General features: G+C 46.9%; 1 protein-coding gene across 5 annotated transcripts in view; it reads left to right on the forward strand.

The window, feature by feature from the left end:
* The first annotated feature begins 4,988 nt into the window (after positions 1 to 4,988).
* The window catches only part of fat3a (FAT atypical cadherin 3a), a 249,514-nt gene continuing 236,949 nt past the window's right edge, over positions 4,989 to 17,553 (forward strand). For all 5 annotated transcript variants that reach the window (XM_031791117.1, XM_031791118.1, XM_031791120.1 and 2 more), the window contains exon 1: positions 4,989 to 8,325. In XM_031791117.1, the coding sequence (XP_031646977.1) occupies positions 5,010 to 8,325 (3,316 nt within the window). In that variant the 5' untranslated portion in view covers positions 4,989 to 5,009. The remainder of the gene's footprint in view (positions 8,326 to 17,553) is intronic.

A 17,553-nucleotide genomic window follows, 5' to 3' on the forward strand; every position in this document is an offset into this window, starting at 1 on the left:
TCTGATGGTTCCCTGTGCCCTCCTATTACTGATGGATATGAGGGCGTGATGGTTCCCTGTGCCCTCCTATCACTGATGCAGGGAGTGATGGTTCCCTGTGCCCTCCTATCACTGATGCAGGGAGTGGTGGTTCCCTGTGCCATCCTATCACTGATGCGGGGAGTGATGGTTCCCTGTGCCATCCTATTACTGATGCGGGGCGTGATGGTTCCCTGTGCCATCCTATCACTGATGTGGGGCGTGATGGTTCCCTGTGCCATCCTATCACTGATGCGGGGCGTGATGGTTCCCTGTGCCATCCTATTACTGATGCGGGGCGTGATGGTTCCCTGTGCCATCCTATCACTGATGCGGGGCGTGATGGTTCCCTGTGCCATCCTATTACTGATGCGGGGTGTGATGGTTCCCTGTGCCATCCTATCACTGATGCGGGGAGTGATGGTTCCCTGTGCCATCCTATCACTGATGCGGGGAGTGATGGTTCCCTGTGCCATCCTATTACTGATGCGGGGCGTGATGGTTCCCTGTGCCATCCTATCACTGATGCGGGGAGTGATGGTTCCCTGTGCCATGCTATTACTGATGTGGGGAGTGATGGTTCCCTGTGCCATCCTATCACTGATGCGGGGCGTGATGGTTCCCTTGGAGAGATTTCCAGCAGGTGTGTTCAATGGAAATATTTACAATCGGATGTAGGTGTGTGTGTGTGTACTTATTCAATGGCGATAGTTACAGTCGGATGCAGGTGTGTGTGTGTGTGTGTACGTGTTCAATGGAGATAGTTAGTTGGATGTAGGTGTGTGTTTGTGTGTACTTATTCAATGGCCATAGTTACAGTCGAATGCAGGTGTGTGTACGTGTTCAATGGAGATAGTTACAGTCAGATGTGAGTGTGTGTGTGTACTTGTTCAGTGGAAATAGTTACAGTCGGATGCAAGTGTGTGTGTGTGTGTGTACTTCTTCAATGGCGATCGTTACAGTCAGATTTAGCTGTGTGTGTGTACTTGTTCAATGGCGATCGCTACAGTCAGATTTAGGTGTGTGTGTGTACTTGTTCAATGGCGATCGTTACAGTCAGATTTAGGTGTGTGTGTGTACTTGTTCAATGGAAATAGTTACAGTCGGATGCAAGTGTGTGTGTGTGTGTGTGTGCACTTCTTCAATGGCAATCGTTACAGTCAGATGTATGTGTGTGTACTTCTTCAATGGCGATCGTTACAGTCATATTTATGTGTGTGTGTGTGTGTGTACTTGTTCAGTGGAAATAGTTACAGTCGGATGCAAGTGTGTGTGTGTACTTCTTCAATGGCGATCGTTACAGTCAGATTTAGGTGTGTGTGTACTTGTTCAATGGCGATCGTTACAGTTAGATTTAGGTGTGTGTGTGTACTTGTTCAATGGAAATAGTTACAGTCGGATGCAAGTGTGTATGTGTGTGTGTGTGTGTGTGCACTACTTCAATGGCGATCGTTACAGTCAGATTTAGGTGTGTGTGTGTACTTCTTCAATGGTGATCGTTACAGTCAGATTTATGTGTGTGTGTACTTCTTCAATGGCGATCGTTACAGTCAGATTTAGGTGTGTGTGTGTGTACTTCTTCAATGGCGATCGTTACAGTCAGATTTATGTGTGTGTGTGTGTACTTCTTCAATGGCGATAGTTACAGTTAGATTTAGGTGTGTGTGTGTGTGTGTACATGTAAATGTGCACACATGCACCTTCAGCTCATAATTAGTGTAGGCCTACAGTAGTCTGTATGCTTGCATCCATCCATGCTAGGGCTGTCCCCAACTAGAACAAATCTTGGTCGACCAAGAGTCGTCTTTTCGATTGGTCTAAATTTTAAAACCTTTATTTTTTCATACACTACATATAAGCAAAATTATGTGGACACCACTTCAAATGAGTGGATTTGGCTATTTCAGCCACATCCGTTGCTGACAGGTATATAAAATCTGAATAGCTCAATGACTTTAAACTTGGCACCTTCATAGGATGCCAAGTCAGTTCGTCAAATTTCTGTCCTGCTAGAGCTGCCCCTGTCAACTGTAAGTGCTGTTATTGTGAAGTGGAAACGTCTGGGAGCAACAACGGCTCAACCGCAAAGTGGTAGGCCTCACAAGCTAAAAGAATGGGACCACCGAGTGCTGAAACGCGTAGCGAATAAAAATCGTGTGTCCTCATTTGCAACACTCACGACTGAGTTCCAAACTGCCTCTGGAAGCAACGTCAGCACAATAACTGTTTGTCAGTAGCTTCATGAAATGGGTTTCCATGGCCGTACACAAGCCTAAGATCACCATGAGCAATGCCAAGTTTTGCCTGGAGTGGTGAAAAGCTGGCCGCCATTGGACTCTGGAGCAGTGGAAACGTTCTCTGGAGAGATGAATCACGCTTCACCATCTGGCAGTCCGACGGACTCATTTGGGTTTGGTGGATGTCAGGAAAATGCTGCCTGCCTGAATGCATAGTGCCAACTGTAAAATTTGATGGAAGAGGAATAATGGTCTGCGGCTGTTTTTCATGGTTTGGGCTAGGCCCCTTAGTTCCAGTGAAGGGAAATCTTAACGCTACAGCATACAGTGACATTCTAGATGATTCTGTGCTTCCAACTTTGGTGAAGGCCCTTCCTGTTTCAGCATGACAATGCTCCCGTGTGGAAGAACTTGTCTGCACTGCAAAGAGCTCTGACCTCAACCCCATCGAACACCTTTGGGAATAATTTGAATGCCGACTGCAAGCCGGGCCTAATTTCCCAACATCAAGTCGGGAAATTAGTCCCCGCAGCAATGTTCCAACATCTCGTGGAAAGCCTTCCCAGAAGAGTGGAGGCTGTTATAGCAGTGAAGGGAGGACTAACTCCATATTAATTCACATGGTTTTGGAAGATGTTCATCTCTCTCTCTCTCTCTCTCTCTCTTGTTCTCTGTCTCTTTTTCTCTCTCTCTCTCTCTCTCTCTCTCTCTCTCACACTCTCTCTGTCTTGCTCTCTCTGTCTCTCACCGTATCTATTACAGTTCATATCTTCTCTCTCTCTCTCTCTCTCTCTCTCTCTTGCTCTCTGTCCCTCACCGTATCTATTACAGTTCATATCTTCTCTCTCTCTCTCTCTCTCTCTCTCTCTCTCTCTCTCTCTTTCTCTCTTGCTCTCTGTCCCTCACCGTATCTATTACAGTCCCCATCTTCTTTCTCTCTCTCTACCCATGTTCTCTCTCTCGCTCTCTCTCTCTCTCTCTACCCACGCTCCCTTTCTGCGTCCTGTCCCTTTCACTGACTATTTCAGTCTTTAAAATCTTTGTGCTTTTCTGTACTCTCTATCTGTCGCTCTCTCTCTCTCTCTCTCTCTCAATTCTCTCTCTCCCTCCCTCACTCCCTCCCTCCCTGCATCCTTTTTAACCCCTCGTTCTCCCAGTCTCTGCATCTCAGAGTGAAGGAGTGTTTGAACTGACAACTCTTCATGCAGTAGCATCTTTATCCTTGGGGATGTTCACCAACCTTCTCTAGGCTGTGCTGTGTGAAAGGCATACCAACCAGCCTACAAGACGCACGCGCACACACACACGCACGCACGCGCGCGCACACACACACTTCTCTGAGTTTTAGTTTGTTTACTATTCTTGTGTGGATTTTTGATATAGTAAAATGTGTACTCACTCACTCACGCACGCACTCACTCACTCACTCACTCACTCACTCACTCACTCACTCACTCACTCACTCACTCACAAATATGTGTATGTGACCAATACATTTGATTTGATTTGACACACACTCTTTGGTGGATTGTGGATCTTTGTTCCCTAAATGACTTATGGGTCTTATTTAAATGTAGGTTTTGGATGGTGGTTTTCATTGTTTCAGCCGAGTGGTTTGGCCACTGTTAAAAAGCAGATGTTTTTGTAGGTCATAGAATTGTAGAGGGACTCGTAGTGCTGAAAGTGAGTGTTTTGAAGGAGAGAGTATGTGTGTGTGTGTGTGTGTGTGTGCGTCCATGTGTGCGTGTTGGAGTGTGCGTTTTGTGGGTGTGTGGCAGTTCTCTTTATCCAGCATTTTATTCGAAGTTCTCTCGGACATGTGGACTCTTCCTGTCCACCCTGCAGTCACTGCGGTGGAAAACGTTGAGTCATCATAACCCCGACCGTGGTGGCGCTCCTATCTCGACCAACATGGTATTTACCGGATCAGGGTTTCTCCCAGTACCCGGATTAGAGCATATTTGTGGCCACTTATTTCAGAATAGCTCCTTCTTTTTCTGACAAGAAAAATTAAACTAAGCACAACAGAAGGCCTAAAGAAACTAAACACAACAAAAGGCCTAAAGAAACTAAACACAACAGGAGGCCTAAAGAAGCTAAACACAACAGGAGGCCTAAAGAAACTAAACACAACAGAAGGCCTAAAGAAAGTAAGCACAACAGAAGGCCTAAAGAAACTAAACACAACAGAAGGCCTAAAGAAACTAAACACAACAGAAGGCCTATTTTACTCCCAGTTTGAGCCATATCTGGGTTGTTTTTTATGAAGATAGATGACATGTTTTCGAGACATACTGTTGCAGTATCTGCAGGGATCTGTTTCTAACTTCAGCTTTCCTGCAGTCTAATAGTGTTATGTTTTCTTTGGTATGTGTGTGTTTTTGTGATGCTGCACTCCTCCTTCCACTAGCCATGCAATTATTTTGTTCTTTGCTTCTAGAACCAAACCTCCTGGTTTTTCGGAAACGTGCAATTGAGTGTCCACATAGAGTCCACACACAATGATGTCATACCTCCTACGGTTGCATGGTTACTATGTATTCCGTCATCTCCTTCCCCCTCCCCCATCCACTCAATCTTCACAATCAAATGGATAATTTGTAGCCTGTTAGGCCTAGAGGTCAAAGGTCAAGTTGCAGGATATGTGGCATGTCTTTTGTGGTTGTAAATCCTTTTCCCCAGTCTCCCCCTGTCTCCCCCATGGCTAACGTCTCTCTCCTCTCTTTAGTTGCAGGATGGAAGAGTGATGATGGGATGGATGTGAATATGGGCCAGTGGGGCTACATAGGCATGCGTGCCCCTCTCGTCTGCCTGGCCCTGTTGCTGCTACTCTCCCAGCCGCACCACTGCTGCTGCCAGGATACCCAGGGGCATCCCCAGGGCCCCGCCAACGGCCCTCACTTTCTCTTCACTCAGCCCGTCTACCATGCCACCGTCTACGAGAACTCCGCGGCGCGCACCTACGCCAACAGTAAAGTTAAAATGGGCATCCACTTGGACCAGCGCTCCTGGGAAATCCGCTACAGGATCACCTCTGGGGATGAAGAAGGCTTCTTTAAAGCAGAGGAGTACGTGCTGGGAGATTTCTGCTTCTTACGCATAAGGACTAAAGGTGGCAATGCAGCCATCTTGAATCGAGAAATCCAGGATAGCTACTTACTGACAGTGAAAGCCTCTGTTAAAGGGGAGGTTCTGGAGACCTGGACCAAAGTGACGGTCCAGGTCCTGGACATGAATGACCTTCGACCTTTATTCTCGCCCACCACATACTCAGTCACCATAGCAGAAAGTACCCCCCTCAGGACTAGCATAGCACAAGTTACAGCCACTGATGCGGACGTCGGCTCCAACGGGGAATTTTACTACTTCTTTAAGGAGAAAATGGAGCTGTTCGCCGTGCACCCAACTAGCGGTGTGGTCTCTCTCAGTGGGAAACTGAACATTGAGGAGCAGAACCGATACGACCTAGAAATCCAGGCGGTGGACCGCGGGATGAAGTTGTATGGCAATAACGGTGTGAGCAGTACGGCCAAGCTCTTTATGCATGTAGAGCGTGTCAACGAGCATGTGCCAGTCATGAATGTGGTCACCCATGTCCCCTCGTGGTTGGACAAGGACCCTGTGTATGCAGTGGTCACTGTGGAAGATCTGGACAAGGGATTAAATGGAGAGATTGAGTCTGTGTCTATAGTGGCCGGAGACCCTGGGAAGCAGTTTACTCTGGAAAGGTCAGAGGGCGATGAGTTCGCTATCAAAGCATTTGACCAAGTGGACTGGGAGAACTCCCCTTATGGATATAACCTCACTCTTCAGGCCAAGGACAAGGGTGTCCCACAAAAGTTTTCTGCGGTCAGGGTTGTGCACATCATGGTGAAGAAACCACAGGCTGTGGAAGTGAAATTCAAACAGGAGTCGTACGAAATTAGTCTCTTTGAAATCTCACCCCCAGGCATGATCGTAGAGGTGGTTAAAATCACCCCTGAACCAGACGATGCTGAATATATCCTGACCCCCTCGGCAGACTCCTACTACTTCCGGATGAACACCTTAACAGGCGTGATCTCAACATCTCGCTGGTTCACGGAGGTCACCCAGTACGTGTTTGACCTCGAGGTGATGGAGATGGACAGCGAGCTGAGGGTCAAAGTTCGGGTCTCCATCGAGGACGCCAACGACAACACCCCAACTTTCACTCAGTCTTCGTACGAGGTGTTTGTCAACGAGAGCGTTCCCATGGGATCGACCATTCTGACGGTGTCCGCTGTGGATGGTGATAGCGGGGAGAATGGATACATAACATACAGCATAGCCAGCCTTCAGCCCCTGCCCTTCAAAATCAACCAGTTCTCTGGAATCCTCACCACCACTCAGGAGCTGGACTTTGAGTCCTCGTCTGAGAGCTACGTGTTTGTGGTCAGGGCCTCTGACTGGGGTTCCCCCTACAGACGAGAGAGTGAAGTCAACGTAACTGTCCATCTGGAGAATGTGAACGACAACCAACCCTTATTCGAGAAAGTGGCGTGCCAGGGAGTGGTATCTCGGGACTTCCCCACCGACGAGGTGATAACCACCATGTCTGCCATTGACATAGATGAGCTAGAGCTGGTGAAGTACAAGATCCTGGAAGGGAATGAGAGGGGCTTCTTTGACCTGAACCCTGACTCAGGGGTCCTTACCCTACGGAGGTCCCTCTCCACTGCCAGTCCTAAAAATGGTATCTTCAGTTTGAAAATAACCGCCACAGATGGAGAGAACTTCTCCGATCCAATGTTCGTGAACATCTCTATTGTTCATGGGAAATCTCCGCCCAAGAACTTCAACTGTAGGGAGACCAGAGTCGCCCAAAAGCTAGCTGAGAAATTACTAAATAAGTCCAAAGCTAGAACCAAGCCCAAGATCGAGGAAGGATTCATTGACCTTTTCTCCGTCAACAGGCAGACACCTCAGTTTGACAAGGCCTTTCCCGCAGACATATCAGTATGCGAGGACCTCAAGGTCGGGTCCAGTGTCTTCAAGGTCAACGCCTACGACGGCGACACAGGTTTTAACGGTTTGATTTTGTACTCCATCTCGGATGGAAACACAGACAGCTGTTTCACCATTGACATGGAGAGTGGGTTGATCAGCGTCTTCCTGCCAATGGACAGAGAGAAAAGAGACAGATACCTCCTCAACATCACTATCTACGACCTTGGCCTGCCACAGAAAACCGCATGGAGTCTGCTCACCATCTACATTGAAGATGCCAATGACAATACACCTCAATTCCTGCAGGAGGGAGGCTATAGAACCGTCATTCCCGAAAACATGGCCATCGGCACCGATGTCATTCAGGTTGAGGCCACTGACAAAGACCTGGGGCCTAATGGAGAAATTGTCTACTCCGTCCTGACCAGCACAACCCAGTTCGGCATCAACAGCTCTAACGGGATTGTGTATGTTGCCGGCCAGCTGGACAGGGAGTTTGTCTCCAACTTCAACTTGAAGATTGAGGCTCGTGACCGTGCAGAGAAAGGGAACCAGAAGTTTTCAGTCACCACTCTGAAGATCTCTCTAGACGACGTTAATGACTGCCCCCCAGTATTCATCCCCAGTGTCTACAATACCCGGGCCCTGGAGGACCTGCCAGTGGGAACCGTGGTGGCCTGGCTCGAGACTCAGGACCCAGACCTTGGCCTGGGTGGCCAGGTTAGATACTCCCTGGCCAACGACTACAACGGGAAGTTTGAGGTGGACAAGGCCAGCGGGGCCATCCGACTGACCAAGGAGCTGGACTACGAGACGCAACAGTTCTACAACCTCACGGTGAGAGCCAAGGATAAAGGGAGACCTGTCTCTCTGCTGTCTGTCACCTTTGTGGAACTAGAGGTGGTAGATGTAAACGAGAACCTCTACACTCCTTACTTCTCCCACTTCGCCCTCACGGGATCGGTGAAGGAGAGCGCCCGCATCGGGACCACCGTCCTCCAAGTCACGGCCCGGGATGACGACAATGGTAGAGATGGGGCAATCCAGTACTCTATCCGGGATGGGAGTGGACTGGGACGATTCGCCATCGATGAAGAGACGGGTAAGTGCAGATTGCCTGAAAAAAACCTGATGTTACATGTAATATCGATGTTTAGATTAGTTTTGGTAGTTGGTTTATTCCCTGGATTTATAGGCATTAACAATTGAACATAAAACAGCTTACAAGCCTGCGTTGTGTAGATTTGTTTAATTTAACATTGTGGTGAAGAGCTACAATATCCCCTTAAACTGACTAATGCTGTGTATGAGCCCTGTGTTTTTAATGATGCTGGACCTTATAAGTCCTGTCTCGGCTGTGTGTGTGTGTGTGTGTGTGTGTGAGACGGAGAGAGAGACATGCTCCGGAGGCCAGTCCAGCGGCTGACAAAAAATCTAATTGTGGAGCGGCTGCCGTGTTTTGTGGCTGGGGTGTTCTTAAGAAGGTTTAGAGCTGTGATTTATAAGCTTAGCTCCAGTCTGGGAGAGGGCCATGTTGCCAGATTGAATTACAACTCCGCTATCTTTATTTACATTTAGTCTAGTTGTCATGTCATTTTTGACTGACCCAGACATTTGGCATCTCTCTGCCTTCTCCACCTAATCCGCCCACCCCTCCTCTTCTACTCGTCTCCCACTCTTGGCTGGAGTTCCGGCAGACCAACTGGGAGGCTTGATGGGACGTTTGTGACATTCTGCTCCAAGGTATTCTAGGATTTTCCTGATTCTATTTATTTAAAGGCGGCCCGTGCCCGGCCGTGTGGTCCTCCTGTCCACTGGCTAGACGAGGAGGGGCAGAGTAAATCGGTTAATTTCCTACCAGAAGGGAAAGGAGACTGAGGGAGGATTAGGGTTATTATGACATTAGTCCACGGCGTGTGATCTACCTCATATCACCCCCCCCCCGACACACACATACTATATAAATCCTCCATGAAATATGGACCAATAGTAGTTTCCACTTAAAATAGGAAGGGCTTGGATGAGAGGGAACATGGTAGAACAGAGGGGGAGAAGTGGGAGAAGAAGTGAGAGATAGCTTTGAAACAGCATCACCTCCATGCCTGATGGAACGATAAATTATCTTGATGGTTTCAAATTGCCTTTAGATCCCCAGCAAATGGTGCTCTGGGTCCAAGTGATCCTTCATCCCACTCTACGATCGTGCTGTAGAATGAGAATTAGATAACAGGAGAGAGCGAGAGAGAGAGACAGAGAGAGAGAAAGCGAGAGAGACAGAGAGAGAGAGAGAGAGAGAAAGCGAGAGAGACAGAGAGAGAGAAAGCGAGAGAGACAGAGAAGAGACAATCCAACCGAATCCTCCTTTTGTTTGTCATGCAATTTTGCTGGAAACTGAGGAAGCCCCAAAGTGGTCCTCGAGCTCAGTTGTAGTCTATAGCCAAGGCCTGGTTGTCTTTTACATTTTTCATTTTGGTTTCAGGGAGGAGTAGCCTGGCTCAGCATGTTTAGCAGACTGACTCTTTTGTTCTGGGAAAAACTCATGAACTGTCATCCATTAAACTACTACAGGTCTATAACTACTACTGTTCCTGCTCCAAGCAACACTATTAGTTTGAAGATAATGATAATAAATGCCTCAGCGTGCAACTGCCAGGTCATGTTTTGCAATTTCGTCTTGGATTAATTGCAGTCGGGGAATCGTCCCCAGACTTTTAAGATATATTCTCAGAGGTCATGTTTCAAATGAGCCCTTGAACATTTTGACAGACAGGAAATGCAGCCGCACTGCTTCACTCAAGCATTCACCAGGGGCCAGAAAGTCAAACTCTTAGCCCCAATCCATGTTAATCAGTCATAGGCCCCAGATGCAGAATGCTAGTTCCAAACTGTCAAATGACTCATCAGTGATGAAGAATGCAGAATACCAGCAGTATACCATCAGAAAGTAGAAGTATACCATCAGACAGTAGCAGTATACCATCAGACAGTAGCAGTATACCATCAGACAGTAGCAGTATACCATCAGACAGTAGCAGTATACCATCAGACAGTAGCAGTATACCATCAGACAGTAGCAGTATACCATCAGACAGTAGCAGTATACCATCAGACAGTAGCAGTATACCATCAGACAGTAGCAGTATACCATCAGACAGTAGCAGTATACCATCAGACAGTAGCAGTATACCATCAGACAGTAGCAGTATACCATCAGACAGTAGCAGTATACCATCAGACAGTAGCAGTATACCATCAGACAGTAGCAGTATACCATCAGACAGTAGCAGTATACCATCAGACAGTAGTAGTATACCATCAGACAGTAGCAGTATAGCTAGTTACAATATGGATCCACATTGCTACATAGAGCTATAAAAGCTGAACTTTTAGATGAAAAAGAGGCTCAGACACTCCCAGAGCTCCGTGTATGTTTCATGATCGATGTTCAAAGCTGAGTCAAAGGGGGCCAATGGATACCAGATCTCTCCTGTGATGGAGTGTTACTGTAGGCTCGACCTATATAATTACAGTAAGGATATCATGTCTTTGAAGAGAACTCCAGAATCCATTCCAGAATCCATAGAACTCATGTTGTTGATTTAAAAAGCGGATTGTGTTTTGCTCCCTCCTTTTTAGTTGCGTGTGAAGTCGGGATGCAACAGCCGAACTGAGCATCACAGTACGTTTACACAGCTGTTGGACTGTCACGTGTGCTCCCTCTCTGGCCTCTAGGTCACCAGCCTGCTCTTTATGGCGCACACCTGTCACCATCGTTACGCACACCTGCACGTCATCATACTCAGCTGGACTCCATCATTTCCCTGATTACCTTCCCTATATATGCCACTCCCTTTGGTTCCTTCCCCAGGCGTTATTGTTTCTGTTCCTGTGTTATGTCTGTGCGTTGTTCGTGTTACTTGTTTTGTATTATGTTCCGTTTATTTGATTAAAACACTCACTCCCTGAACTTGCTTCCCGACTCTCAGCGCACATCGTTACATGGACGTCGTTTTGTGCTTGGACTGGAAGAGAGGATGTGACAGTCAGTGGACTGCAGGTTGAATCAAACCACCTGGGAAACCCATAGGGGGAGGGCAATTCCACAGTAACGGAATTACGCTTTGATTCAGTTTTTTCACTTTAAAATGCAGAAGGACTACTTTGAATAATTTCCATTGAAATATGTACAAAAACTAATTTAGTGGAAGAACTGTGTAAATGCCAACTTTGGTAACGGAATTACGGTAAAATCTCCCTCAGTATTTTATGTGACTACATTTTCCAAAAACTCGGTTAAATATCTGCTCTGAATTAACATTCACAGATGTCCGCAGAAGAATGGGGTGTCAGCTATGACATGGCACATTGAGTAAAATGTTGTATTTTTGCTTATTGAAGTGGATTTAAACCCGTTAATGTTATTACGGTAACAGAATTAAATCATGGGTCCCTGAGCTGTATTACACATAAATGCATTATTATGGATATGAGTTCCTTGGTCGCCATGGCGCCATAAGGTCGCCTAGGCAGACAGCTTTTTATGTTTTTTGATAACATATACGTTTTATTTTGCTAGCTTAATAAGTACTGAGTGCACAAAACATTATGAACACCTGCTCTTTCCATCACATATACTGACCAGGTGAATCCAGGTGAACGCTATGATCCCTTATTGATGTCACCTGTTAAATCCACTTCAATCAGAGTAGATGAAGGGTAGGAGACGGGTTAAATAAGGATTTTAAAGCTTTGAGATAATTGAGACATGGATTGTGTATGTGTGTCATTCAGAGGGTGAATGGGCAAGACTAAATATTTAAGTGCCTTTGAATGGGGTATGGTAGGTGTCAGGCACACCGGTTTCTGTCAAGAACTGCTAGGCTGATGGATTTTCATGCTCAACAGTTTCCCGTGTGTATCAAGAATGGTCCACCACCCAAAGGACATCCAGCCAACTTGACACAACTATGGGAAGCATTGGAGTCAACATGGGCCAGCATCCCTGTGGAACGCTTTCGACACCTTGTAGAGTCCTTGCCACGATGAATTGAGGCTGTCCTGAGGGAAAACGGGGGGGGGGGGGTGCAACTCAATATTAGGATGGCGTGGTTTTGTCAAGATAACCCATAGGCTGGCTAGCTAGCTTTTGTTTTTATTTGAAACTGGAGATGGCACTGGCTTGGACATCAAAGTGTTTTTTGTAGTTTTGAGTGGATTTCTCAGTTTGGACTATCCCAATAATTGATGTGTAGTAAGTCTCCGGGGCTTTATCGAAATCTAACAGATGTCGGCTTCACCCAGATGAGTGCTACATGTTGTCTGAGGAGAATCTACCCACAGAGTCAGCAGAACAGCTGGGGATGGCAGAAGAGCTGGTCCTCTGATGTGACCACTGATTCTCCTTACTCAAGTCTTCTTCAGGGCGTCAGAGGACCTGAGAACAGCGTGGCGGAGGAGAGTGCTGAAGGTGGAGAGTGATGGCTCGTGACTGACTTTCAGGGGAGTGTAGTATACTTGGCCTAAATGCAGCCCACCGTAGGTCTACTTTTGTATTGTACTGTACTCTGCTGAGCTCTACTCACTGTGCTGTACTGTACTGTGCTATTCAATCTTGTGAAACATACAGTATGTCTGTAATAGGTTCAGATTTGGTCCAGTCTAGTCTGTCTGTGGACGTTAACAATAACATCAAGGCTAGGGTGAACTGGAAAAGAAGGGAAGGGGCTCATGGGTAGGTGTCAATAAGAGATGGGAGAGGTGACATTAACTGGAGTGGGAGTGGGAGAGAGAGAGGGGGGGGGGGGGGGGGGCGAGAGAGAGAGAGAGAGAGGGGGGGGAGAGCGAGAGATCGAGTGGGGATAGGGAGAGATAGGGGGGGATAGGGAGAGAGAGAGGGGGAGAGTGGAGGAGAGGGAGAGAGGGGGGAAGAGTGGAGGAGAGGGAGAGAGGGGGGAGAGGGAGAGATAGAGGGGGGGATAGGGAGAGAGAGGGGGGGAGAGGGAGAGAGAGGGGGAGCGTGAGAGAGAGAGTGGAGGAGAGGGAGAGAGAGTGGAGCAGAGGGAGAGAAAAGGGTTGTCCAGACTCTGTTTTAACACTTGGTTTGGCCACCAGACAACAGAAAGAGAAAGAAAACAGATGAGCTGAACACAACAGTATGCCAGTAGAAAGGAGAACAGTTGACCAAACTGTGGTTTGTGACTATAATTTGAAGCCAATTCAGTTGCAGTAATTATGTTACAACTGGGTATTTACGTCAACATTACGGTGTTTTGATGTATTTCTAATACTTTTAAGACTTTTTCTAACACCCCTTTCTATCTGTTTATCCAGAAATCAAAGCCCTTATTTATGCATCATTTTGAAGATGGAAAATAGTTGAGAATTGTATCTATACCTTCATTTCCCTAAAATATAGACACTTTCATTTCACACCAAATTTAATATGCTCTTTTGAACTTCAGATTTGCTCATTGGTTCTTTTCGTTCGAAATGCCTGGTTAGACTCTCACTCTAGGGTTGAGGGTTCAGAGTTCATAGAGGGGTCAGATCCCTGTCATCACCAGATGAAGAGGTTATTTTCATCCCTCTCATGAAGACATATCGGTCCTGTTGTGTTGTAGACCTCTTGTTAGCTAGGGAACCTGGATTTGTGACACTTAATCAAATACACACACACACACACACACACACACACACACACACACACACACACACACACACACACACACACACACACACACACACACACACACACACACACACACACACACACACACACACACACTAGCACTCTCACCCCACTTGCTTGTCCCTTGTTGATGACTGGGATCAGAGCAGAGGGGTGAATTTATAGCCCTTGTTAGCCGAGTGTTGGCAGGACCCATAAATCAACTAGGGGCTGCAGCAGTACAACGCCACAAACCAATTACAGCTTAAAGAGCATTATTCAGGTCCACACACACACACACACACACACACACACACACACACACACACACACACACACACACACACACACACACACACACACATACTACACACACACACACACACACACACACATACTACACACACACACACACACACACACACACACACACACACACACACACACACACACACACACACATACTACACACACACACACACACACACACACACACACACACACACACACACACACACACACACACACACTCACACACACACACACACACATACTACACACACACACACACACACACACACACACACACACACACACACACACACACACACACACACACACACACACACACACATACTACACACACACATACTACACACACACACACACACATACTACACACACACACACACACACACATACTACACACACACACACACACACACACACACACACACACACACACACACACACATACTACACACACACACACATACTACACACACACACACACATACTACACACACACACACACACACACACACACACACACACACACACACTCACACACATACTACACACACACACACACACATACTACACACACACACACACGCACACACACACACATACACATACACACACACAACACACACACTACACACACACAAACTACACACACACATACTACACACACACACACATACTGCACACACACATACTACACACACACATACTACACACACACACACACACATACTACACACACACATACTACACACACGCAACACACACACACACTACACACACACACTCACATACTACACACACACACAACACACACACGCAAGACACACACGCCTGGGCAATAAATTACAATGTCTGTACTGTGAGACGCCCAAGACAGCGCTACAGGGAGATAGGACGGACAGCTGATTATCCTCGCAGTGGCAGACCATGTGTAACAACACCTGTACAGGATCGGTACATCCGAACATCACACCTGCGAGACAGGTACAGGACGGCAACCACAACTGCCCGAGTTACACCAGGAACACACATTCCCTCCATCAGTGCTCAGACTGTTTGCAAGGCAGGTTCCCACCAGACTTCACCCGCAGCAACATCGCCTATGGGCACAAACCCACCGTCGCTGGACCAGACAGGACTGGCAAAATGTGCTCTAAACTGATGAGTCGTGGTTTTGTCTCACCAGGGGTGATTGTCGGATTCACATCTATCATCGAAGGAATGAGCGTTACACCGAGGCCTGTGCTCTGGAATGGGATCGATTAATGTTGGTGGAGGGTCCGACATGGTCTGGTGCTGGTGTGTCACAGCATCATCGGACTGAGCTTGTTGTCATTGCAAGCAATCTCAACGCTGTGCGTTACAGTGAAGACATCCTCCTCCCTCATGCGGTACCCTTCCTGCAGGCTCATCCTGACATGACCCTCCAGCATGACAATGCCACCAGCCATACTGATCGTTCTGTGTGTGATTTCCTGCAAGACAGGAATGTCAGTGTTCTGCCATGGCCAGGCAAGAGCCCCGATCTAAATCCCATTGAGCACGTCTGGGACCTGTTGGATAGGAGAGTGAGGGCTAGGGCCATTCCCCCCAGAAATGTCCGGGAACTTGCAGGTGCCTTGGTGGAAGAGTGGGGTAACATCTCACAGCAAGAACTGGCAAATCTGGTGCAGTCCGTGAGGAGGAGATGCCCTGCAGTACTTAATGCAGCTGGTGGCCACACCAGATACTGACTGTTACTTTTGATTTTGACACCTCTTTTGTTCAGGGACACATTATTCAATTTCTGTTAGTCACATGTCTGTGGAACTTCTTCAGATTATGTCTGTTGTTGAATCTTGTTATGTTCATACAAATATTTACACATGTTAAGTTTGCTGAAAATAAATGTAGTTGACAGTGAGAGGACGTTTCTTTTTTTGCTACACACACACGCACATACTACACACACACACACACCCACATACTATACGTTCACACACACCAAAAACATCTACCCTTCTATTTACATATTCCTTTATTGCCATTTTACATATTCATTAATTACACAGCTTTATGAAACAGCTTTTAAATGATTCCACTCTGAGTAATTATATAGTGTTGAGTAGAGAAGCAGCAGTGATCTATGTTAATGAATTCAGAGAGAATGGAGTCTGTGTTGGATTAGTCCGTTCTGAAGGACCCACATGGCACATGTACTAAAGCATCTCTCTCTCCAGCCTAGTTAGCATGGTTGTCTCTTCTCTGTATGTGTTTGTGTGCCTGTGTAGCCTATACACTATGTCTCTCTGTGTGTGTGTGTGTGTGTGTGTGTGTGTGTGTGTGTGTGTGTGTGTGTGTGTGTGTGTGTGTGTGTGTGTGTGTGTGTGTGTGTGTGTGTGTGTGTGTGTGTGCGTGCGTGCTCCTGTGTAGCCTATATAGTGAGCCCCAACATAATGGTTTGGGCCCCAACATAATGGTTTGAGCCCCAACATAATGTTTTGAGCCCTAACATAATGGTGTGAGTCCCAACATAATGGTTCGAGCCCCAACATAATGGTACGAGCCCCAACATAATGGTGCGAGCCCCAACATAATGGTACGAGCCCCAACATAATGGTTCAAGTCCCAACATAATGGTTCAAGTCCCAACATAATGGTGTGAGCCCCAACATAATGGTATGAGCCCCAACGTAATGGTTTGAGCCCCAACATAATGGTGCGAGCCCCAACATAATGGTTCGAGCCCCAACATAATGGTGTGAGCCCCAACATAATGGTCCAAGTCCCAACATAATGGTGTGAGCCCCAACATAATGGTCCAAGTCCCAACATAATGATGTGAGCCCCAACATAATGGTATGAGTCCCAACATAATGGTATGAGTCCCAACATAATGGCGTGAGCCCCAACATAATGGTGTGAGTCCCAACATAATGGTTTGAGCCCCAACATAATGGTTCGAGCCCCAACATAATGGTTCGAGTCCCAACATAATGGCGTGAGCCCCAACATAATGGTGTGAGTCCCAACATAATGGTTCGAGCCCCAAGTACCAGTACCTGTTCCCATACCCATTTTGACAATTAACACTCCTTCAGTCTCTCTCTTGCACACACACGCACACGCACACAAACACACATGCACACACACACACACACCCTCTGACACTGAGAAGGTCATTCCCTGCTAGGACTGCTCTTTCTCTCTTTATACTCTCCTCTCTCCTAGAGTTAGGATACTTAATCACAATGTCACGTGTCCCTGGGAACCTCTGTTTGTGGAGGGAGGGAGAGGGGAGAGAGAGAAATATATATTAAAGAGATAGAGAGAGATAATAGAGAGAGAAGGATGGAAGGAAAGAGAGAGAGAGAT

Source organism: Oncorhynchus kisutch, linkage group LG15, assembly GCF_002021735.2.
Source record: "Oncorhynchus kisutch isolate 150728-3 linkage group LG15, Okis_V2, whole genome shotgun sequence".
Taxonomy (NCBI): domain Eukaryota; kingdom Metazoa; phylum Chordata; class Actinopteri; order Salmoniformes; family Salmonidae; genus Oncorhynchus; species Oncorhynchus kisutch.